General features: G+C 44.5%; 1 protein-coding gene across 1 annotated transcript; it reads left to right on the forward strand.

Annotated features, from left to right (window-relative positions):
- Positions 1-1,549: 1,549 nt before the first annotated feature.
- On the forward strand, positions 1,550-7,489 carry LOC104467704 (protein FAM13A-like; the record flags this gene model as incomplete). The annotated part of the gene is made up of 4 exons (XM_010081572.1): positions 1,550-1,633; positions 5,346-5,542; positions 6,227-6,328; positions 7,363-7,489. Coding segments are annotated over 4 exons (510 nt in total), but the record flags the coding sequence as incomplete, so codon positions are not given.
- Positions 7,490-9,718: the final 2,229 nt, after the last annotated feature.

Raw genomic sequence — 9,718 nt, forward strand, 5'->3', positions numbered from 1 at the left:
GCAAAGCCTCCCGACCCTCAAGGAGGTCAGCACACCCACTCACTTTGGTATCATCAGCGCTCAATTTGGTATCATCACCACACTTCTGCATATGACACAATCAGTAAGGCCAAGTCCCAGCCTCCCTTATCACTCAAAAGACCAAGCAACTGTGTGAATGCTGTATACTGAAGTCAGGCAAAGCTGGTCAAGAGACTTTAGTGCCCACCCATGAGCCATGGGGCACATCTCACCTCGTGTTGTTTCTCCTCTTTCTATTGGGCTGCTGCTGGTATTTCATCATCTTGTGTTTGGCTACAGCCTCACTTCCCTTGCCTTACCAATCCACTCAGCTGTAGGTCTTCTATGCTGCTTGGTTATGCAGGGTTGTGTGTCAGGAACACAGACTTGTGTGGTTCCCAGGCTTCTCGGCTGAGAGGAAGGGCCAACAGTCTCCTAATACTTCATTTGTATTAAAGAGATCCAGCAAGTGGTGGATATTCCCTCATTTGAGGTGGTCCTTCAGCAAGGAATCCAATGCACCCCTCTAGGGAGCAAATGCACCATCTCTAATTTTAGACAACTTGTGTAGGTGACTTTTTAAAAATCGTTTGATCTAAAAAATACACACAGAATAGTTTTAGCCTGTCTATGGAAAGATAATTGTTTTATTGTGGTTCCTGTTCATTTCCTTTGTCTGTCACATATGATCCTTTATGTTTTTGCTGTTCCCAAGCAGCGCTCGTGTCCTGGCCTCTTCGTAGACCACCAGTGAGGTGAATGGACTGGCACAGCATTACTCAGTGCAGTGACACTGAGAAGTGGGCTTTTTTTCTGCAGATAGTGGGAGGTGGTCCTGCATTTCCAACAAAGCAAAAAGCTGTTCCTCTTTGAATATGCCAAATACTCCCCAAATGTGTGCTGTGAAGATGGTGCTGGCAATCAGAAAGAAGAAGCTCTGTAGCTGTGCATGGGCAGTTTTTAACACAAAGCTCTCAAAAGAGAGCTCAAGTCCTGTTGAGACACAAAACTGAAATTGCACTGTAGCTAGCAGAGGAGAGACAAGACTGGCTTTCTCCAGCCCTGCTAGTGAGAACCAAGAGAGAGGTTTGTGCAGAGGCAGGGTGCATTTGAAAATCTAACTCTGCATCATTAGGCACTTCAGGGGGAATTCGTGCTTCTGGAAAGCAAGCCTGGAGAGTCTAGCTAGGCTTGCACCATAGCTCTGGAGAGCCAGCTTACTGTGGGGGGTGTGTGTACGGGCCTCAGGCTGGGGATTATTTTCTTGCAGCCTTTACTTTTTAGCTCCTGCCCAGCTAGTATTCCAGCGCACAAGCTTTTTTTCTTAAAAGTGTTTGGCAGTGATGTCCCTTGCTAAGCAACATCCTCGGAGAAAACAGCCCACGGTTCAGGGGGTTTGCCAGGCGTGTTTTTCTTCTTCAAGACATAGATTTCTCCTGATGGTCCGGCAGTGAGCTGAGGGTGAATGTGTGGGTGAGAATGAGCTGAGAGCAGGTGGTGGAGGAGAAAGGGGTTCATAATGTAACGTACTTGTTAACACCTGTCACAGGGTTCCCCCTCCAGCAAGCGGAGAAGCCCTTTGCTGCAGCCAATTATCGAGGGCGAAACAGCTTCCTTCTTCAAGGAGATAAAGGTGAAGACCTCCAGCTGCTAACTAATTGCTCAGTTTGCATCAATTTTCCCCTTATACCAATGAAAGAGAATGATTGATTTTTTTTTTTTCCATCAGTGTTGATTTTTTTGCAGTGTCTTCCTGAAAAATCAGTAGCTGCTTTAAGCCTCACCAGTTCTGATCAAATTCTTCCCTTGTTGTAGATAAGACTACAGTATTTCCTTGGCTTTGCATTCTTTCCCATCCTTCTCCTTCTCCCTCCACCTGCACATAATATATTTTATTTTGCTTTAAAAAAAAAAAATCACAGTTACCTTTGTGCTTTGCTTTTTTTCCTTTCTTCCTTTCTTTTTAATGACACTAACTTGTTTTGGGGTAGTTTCTCTCACTCCAAAGCTCTGTGGCTTGCACACAGCACCGTGGCAGGAATGAGCTCTCACAAAATTAACACTCGCACATGGAGCCAACCAGGGCACCTACAGAATCCATACCTACTCCCATTCACGTGCTTATCTTATCCAGGGCTCTTTGTCACCACCTTGTGAATGGTATTTCTGACCAAGTCGCAGGAGGAAGGATGTCAGAACAACTCGGTCCTGCTTTTTTGGTCAGACTTGGATGGCAGGATTGTTGTGTTTCTTTCTCGTGCTGCAGTGGGGTAGTGATTGTGGGTGGTGAAGAATGCTGCAATATTGGGCCATCCTTCCCTGGGAAGAAGGGAAGCCTAGCTGTTGACCAGGACACGCAGCGTGGAGCTGGGCCCTGGCTTGCTTTCCCTGCCCTTGCAATGTAATGAGGGGAAAAGGGCTTCGGCACACTTGGGTCACTTACCCGTTATCCAGCTGAGTTTGGTTAATGGTGGAAATGCTGCAGAGCTAGACATCCAAGGCGATTTGATTATTAGGCAATTAGAGTAGATTGTATATTAATGGACTATTCAAGGCATATACTCATTAAAACCAGATTGCAGACTGAAGATGTTGTTTGGAGCTCTTATTTGGAGGCTGGTTAATCATCACAGAGCTCTCACTATTTTCTAGATAACTGCTGGATCGAATCTGCAGTAGTGGTCTGGTGAGGGGTACTTTTGTTTAGTTTTTTTTCTTTTAGTGTGTGTTCTATTTTTCAGCTGTACTTGCACCCAGAGTCAAAACTTACAGCTATCAATTAGGGTGACCCCTGACCCTGTCGGGTTTTTTGATTTTGGTTTGTTTTGAAGCATTTAGAAGAGTTGGATAAAAGCTTGAAAGGTGATTTGAAGTGAAGCCTTACCAAACATTTGTGTACAATATTTTCAGTATTGTCTGTGTTGAAAAAACCATTGGGATGCTTGCTTGCTGGGAGTGCTGATGATGGGATACTCTGGAGATTTTATATTTTTAATTCTGAAAAATTTACATGCCTCATGATTGCCTAAATATCCAAGCAGGTGCAAGCCAAATGGGTCTAGTCAATGAAGATGGTTCTGGTTCGCGGTATGGATGCCCAGGCAGGTTTAAAATAAGATTCCCATGTGAGACTTGTTTAAAGCGAAGGCCTTAGATGGCCACTTCCATTCGAGTTTTCACGGGGAATCCTTTTAATTTGCTTCCTCGTTTTAAAAAGCAAAATGCTTTAAGAGGTCTTGTGACAGCCAGATGTAGTGTTTTGGCACTGAGGTCTAAACAAGTGAAATTTCTACACTTTCTTTTCCTCCCGTGGGCTTCCATTGGCAGGAAGCTCGCTCCTGAGCTCCGGGCCAGAGGAATCCTTGCTGGCTTGGGCAGCGCACTGGTGGCTCGGAGTGAGGCAAGAGGGAGGTGCTCATGGGCATCTCTGGGGAAGACACCTTGCATCTGTCCCTGGGAGCAGTTTGTCACCCTGCTTATGAAAATTGTCCCTTTCCTTCCTCTCCAGAAGGGGAATCCAGAAGTGACTTGCTCTCCTAGGAGAGGGCTCAGGAGCTCCTCCTTTGGTGCCAGAGAGATTCCCCTAAAATAAAATGTGCCGTTTTTACTGCTTAAATTGGCTTAGCAAATCCTCCTCCGTGTCACAGCAGGATCAGCATTCTCCTGCTTCGGTCCTAGCTGCCCTTACCGGCATGGCAGGACGGGATGCTTGGGGACTGGTAAATGGCAGTGAGTGATGGTGTCCCTTCCCAGCCCAGCCTGAAGTTGTTTGCAGGGTTTAAGGACAGTATATGACTGCTGGTTTATGCCTTCTGTTTAAACAATGTAATTTATGTTTGGAGAGATGGTCTTCTCTATATTGCTTTAACTTTCACAAGTTCCCTGCAGATTTTGCTGAGATTTTTCCTGGAGTTTTTCCAACTTCTCTGTATCTTTTATTATTATTATTATTACTCAAAACTTCTCCCCAGCTAATCTTTTTTTCATCCTCAGGCCTCAATCTTGGTTGTAATTCTCAGCCTGTGGCTTTGTATTTTCATGGCCTAGAGCTTTAACATAAAAAGAAAACTCTGGGCAGAGTATGATCTCATGTAAATGTATGTGTTTATAAATCATTGACTTTGAGGATTTAATGGGACTGTGCCAGGTCCTGGTGTTGCTTTCTCCCTTTCTGCTTGAAATATGGGAGCAATCTCTTCGGAATAATTGAGCTATTCACAAGAGATCGCATGAAAAAAAAGGAAAGAAAATGGCTTATTTCGATCCCAGTGCAAGAGTATATTTTTGGCTATACTTGAAGGCTTCAGTGATATCAGCCCTCAAAAACTTTTAAAGATAAGCATGTGTGTAGATCCTTCTTGGCTTGAGTTTACATGGTTGTAAAATAAATATACATGTACATACATACATATTTAAGAGACTTAACTGTCCATGTTGGCATTTATTCCCTTCCTCTAATGCTCATGGCTCATTCCTTATATTCAGGTTGAAAACTGCCTTCTAGAAATGTCTCTGTAAGAGAAAACTGAAAAATGCTGCTCACTGGAAATCCAGATGATTTCTGGACAGTGTCGCAGGACAAGCCCTACATTTGAGAACGCTGTGAATTAGCAAGTACCAGGTGCAGCAAAGACTTTCAAATCTTGTCCCTATAAATTTTGTGAAAAATTTGAACACAGCCAGTTCATCAGTGTACTTTGGGAAAACTGCTCTGAGCAGAGTGTTTGCACTCCAGTTTTTAGTGTATTCCAGCTCAATGGTACAGTGCTGATGTTAGGAACGCTTTAGCTGCAGCAATCCTTTTACAGTCAATCACATTCTACATTTGGGCCATGGAAAGACTGATCTGAGCTCACTGTATGAGCTTTTGAGGTCTTGAATTCAGCCGTTAGAGAGAGCTGTTGAGCTGTATCTATTGAGGGAATATTTTGCATTTTAACCTGGCAATCCATATGCTGCCCGGTGTATTTGTATGGAAAGGCAGAGGATGGCTGGTATGCTTTAGACAGTGCATAGTGACTGTAAGTGGTTTTATTTACATCAGAATACATAAATTAAACAAAGCGACGGGTTGCCAAGAGCCCCAGGTATTTTTTCACTCAGTTTTATTGCCTTGGGTCTCGTTAACCAATCTGAGCTGATGGTAGCAGTTTCTCTGAGGTGCTTTGGGTACAGGGTGTCTTACTGGTGGTTTTCTGGTGTCCTGTATTGCTCAGCAATTAAGCGCTTGCCCTGCCTGTCCACTTCTCTCTGTTCCCCGTGCATGTGGTGGAAGGAGGTGCCTGTTTGTCCAAATGGAAGCAGTAACCTGTTCTGTTACGGGGGTGCTCTGTCCCTCTCTGCAGGAGGAAGAAGAGGGCTCAGAGGAGGACAGCAACGTGAAGCCAGATTTCACAATTACCATGAAAACAGATTTCAACGTGCGTAGCTTCTTGGATCAACTAGAAGATGATGCTGACGGCTTTGTTTCCCCGGTGGATGATAAGATGCCACCTAGGAGCAATCAGGATATGGGGCTTTCCAATCTCCATGAAGCATCCATGTATGCTGAGTTCACAGGCAACTTCAAAACATTATTTCTTGCTAAGATAGCATTTTATTTGTCAAAAAATTGTCTAGATTTTTATTGGTTTTTCCATTTATGGTCTGAGTTAGAAGGTTTTGCGCTTTATTTGTAAACTCAATAGACCCTCATATGAAAGGGTTTGGGAAAAAACTACCTTGTCCTGATACTGATATTTGACTTCTGCATCTTTGGATTCCAGCTCTGAATAGTAGCTCCACTCACCAGTGGCAGGCTTCCATGATTAAAACAACCCTGTACTCTACAAGGTTTTTCAGATTTTGGAGAGGCCAAGCTGAGCTAGCTTTCCTCGTTTTAAGCACCTAGGTCTGATGCAGACACACATAGGTGGTAGCTTTGAGTCTTGACCATTGAGTCTTGATCCTGTAAAAGCCACCAAAACCAGACCCATCTTCAGCAGCTGTGGTGAACTGTGAAAGGCACACTTGGCCTCCTTAGAGGCTTCAGCTTAAGCGTAGGATCATTTTGCTGAACTAAATTCAGAGAGCTTTTTGTTGCAAGTAATGTCAGGTTGCCAGAGCTGCTTGCAGGAGCTGCTCCATTGCTTGGCATACGTACAATCATACATTTGTAGATTTACTCTGTGTTTCCTGGTATAATTGTGTACATATATATAATCTTGTGTATATTTTAACCCAACAGCCCTGAACTGTTAGAGCAGCTCCAAGAAGTCAGGGAAGAGAAAAAGCGGATCAGAAAAAAATTGAGAGACTTTGAAGATAATTTTTTCCGACAAAATGGAAGGTAATCATTTCTCAGCCGTCTCTCCCTGTCCTTCAGCTACTTTTCATCAGTTTGGCATCTACAAAGACCTCCAAATAGGGAAAGTTACCTGAATTCCCTGTTATGTATTTCTTCATCATCATCAGTGTTTTACCCACATTCATTACAGTTGCCCAATAAAATTAATTACTTCACCCCTCCACAAAGAACTTCAGGGACCACAGCCTCTTTGAAAACTTTGTCTTAGGATAAGCAGTGGGAAGCAAAAGTACAGATTGCGAAAATCCAGCTGTAGCACAGATGACAGGAATGATGGAAGAGTTTCTCAGTGATAGAATAATTGGGGTTTTTCCTAATGATGTATGTTTAGATTTCTGTCCTTTTCTTGCTAGTCTGTGAGGTATTCAGACACTAGTTTAACAACTATTTCTGCTTTAGTGTAGCTGGGGTTATTGTTTTCAGAAAATACCACTCAATAATGAGCTGATAGAATATTTTAATACACTTATACTCTTAAATTATCTTGTTAGTTTCTTGCCACGGGCAATCATCTTTAGAGGTTCTTGTAAAATCACTGAAAACTTAAAAGTTTCATGTAAGCTAAGAGAAATCTGATCAGATATCATCTTCCTTTTCGCAAGGGTGCCTGTTCATGCACGTGATGTGCTGACAAGTCAGGAGAAGCTGTGTTTTATTTTGCCATGCTAGCAGCCCGACATTCAGCTGGCTACTGAAATACTTTTCAGCTGTTACATAGAGGCTGGCAATTTTAGAGAAGTAGTGCATGCTTCAAATAAGGCTTTGCATTTGGAACCATGGGATTGTGTTCACCCTCAAGATGCATGCGTCCCGCGTTTTGGTGGAGGAGTTTGTTTGACACCGCCCCCCCCCTTTTTTTTTTTCCTCTCAAAGGGTGAAAGTGTTAGTTTTGTTCCCTGGTAGGGACTGGAGGAGAGGAGCTGCTTTGTAGGTCTTGTTGGGGGACAGAGGGAGGCTGCTGAGGGAAGACATCCTGTTACAGAAATCCTCATGATCTGCTTTCTCACTCCCACTAGGAATGTGCAGAAAGAAGACCGCACTCCTATGGCAGAAGAATACAATGAATACAAGCAGATTAAGGCCAAGCTGAGGCTGCTGGAGGTCCTGATCAGTAAAAGAGATGTTAGCTCCAAGATCATGTAAAGGAGGAGATTGTTTTTGCCAATAAACAAAGAGGAGAGAGCACCAAATGGACAAATGCATGAAGTGGATGCAGCAGGAGCCTGGCTGGGGAGAGCTGAGGAGCTCCCTGGGAACTGAAGGGCCATTCCCCGTGGCAGGAGGGGAGGAAGGGCGGCTTCCTATCACTCTGCACTTGCTGTTGCCCACTCATTCTCCAGGCCTGATGCCCGAAGTGGAGTTTGCCAGTGCAGGAGACATGACACTGCGCTCAGTGATTGCACTGAAGGGATCCTTCTGTTTTGATTTGCTCACAGATCCTGTAATGTTAGACTATCAAAGCCAGCCATGCTGTTCTTTTTTTCCCAGAATATCACAGCAAGAGGCAAAGTAGGACAAATAGTGGTTGAATCATGAAGTAGCTTCTACTTTAGTTTAACAGGCAAGTGCCCTGGCTGATCTCATGTGAAGACACAGGCCAGATAGCACCAAGACTGTTCTTTTGTAGCTATGGTAAAGATTTGCTCAGACTTTCAACCTGACTGTTTGGAGTCCAGCTTCTTCTTTTGCTCTGGCTGAATGCCGTAAGTAAGAATCTCCTGGTCATCACCCAGAGCTGGTTTGAGTTACAGTTTTGCCCAGGCTTGAGTTGGTTCTTCCTGCTTTTTTGATGGCCAGTTCGATTGAAGTAGAAAAGAGTATTCACATCTGTTTGGGATAACAAAGAAAATGAGCTGTGCAGCAAGGTTCTTGCTGGCTTATTCCACTGGGAAGGTAACTGTAACATTATAACCATGTTTGGGCAACTGCGAAGAAAAGAGGTTTTAAAAGCTTTAAGTCAATCCCTTGGGATTTTGGTAGCTGATATGTTAACTGGTGTCAAATATCTGGAAGATATCTAGAAGACCCACCCCGTTAGCACGTGTGCTTCTTCATCTGATACAAACACAAGAGTCTAAGCTGAACAGTCCCTGTGGGTGCCATATGAACTCGCCAGCCTAAATTTTATTCTTTCATGTATGGCATCAATCAGAGCACATGGGCTGCAGCAATGACGCTGTGATGGTGGCAGCAGAGGATGGTCTTTTCTTCCCGGTGTGTACAGGTGGCATTAGCAGTGCAGAGGACACTGCAGGGAGCTGAAAGCCTGGAGCTGCGTGTGCTCTGCCTATGGAAAGGGCCCATGTCTCAGGCACAGGTTTTGACAATTCAGCGTTTTCAAATTGGTTCATGACTTTCAGGAAAGAAGGTCCTGGGACATCTGATTCAGGTGCATGTGTTAGATGCTGCCTGAACAAGTGCAAGGCAGTGAGTTCAGGAACACACCAAGCAGCTGAGGGCTCACAGGTTTACGGTCCTGGGCCATTCCAGAGGCAAGAAGAGGGCTCCCAGAACAACTCCTCCCTCTGCCTTCTTTGTACGGGCCAGTGGGTCACAAAGAGATAGATTGGGGTTGTGGTGCTTAGACTTACCCCCTTCCACTTGCTGTAGGTGCTATGTTCGTTCTTGCCAAAACTGATGCTGAGGGTGCTTTGGGCTCTACAGGATCCCTAAACACTTCAAAAGGCAGCCTTCTCCCAGGGGGTGTGCAGTGCCTGTTACTAGTCTGGGTGGGTAAGGCAGCGATGAGCGTTAGGTAGTGAAAGCACTTAGGAGAACAACTCCCAGGTTGGTTGTTTTATTTTTTTTTTTTTTTAATGAATGCAGAATTGTCCTTTCTATATACAATCAGTGAAGAATGAATTTCCTGTTTCCAAAGAGTGTGGAAGGCTTGTGTGCTGATCTGGGGCTTGGCTTTCCAGAGATGCTGAGTTTCCATCACTCAGAAGATGTGGGGCTCTGCCTCTGCAGAACTGCCTGCGGTGTCGCTCTAGCAGTAGAAGTGTGGGATGAGAAAGGATGTTGGGTTACCAAAAAATCCTTAGTGCTGGCTCGGTTTTGTATTGTTCGAGCCCAGGTCAGCGAAGTGAGAACACGTGTGGTGAGTATGTGCCTCAAGGGTCTGCCTTTGGGATTTTGCTGAGTTGCGATGGACTAAAGCTTGGACACTTTGCTGAGTGTGGGCCCGGACATGGCTGTAGGGCCAAGAGAAGCGGTTTCTGCCCTTTCTTCATAGTCACAGCTTTTTCCAGTGGGCCAAGGCTTCCCAGGAGGATGTTTTCTCTGCTTATTTTGAAAAGCCTGTTTGCACTGTGTACTGATAAATTATCCATTTTGCTGGGTTTTGGCCCTGACAAATCTTGAGAAATGATG

The sequence above is a fragment of the Pterocles gutturalis genome, unplaced genomic scaffold (assembly GCF_000699245.1).
Source record: "Pterocles gutturalis isolate BGI_N339 unplaced genomic scaffold, ASM69924v1 scaffold33249, whole genome shotgun sequence".
In the NCBI taxonomy this organism is placed as follows: Eukaryota; Metazoa; Chordata; class Aves; order Pterocliformes; family Pteroclidae; genus Pterocles; species Pterocles gutturalis.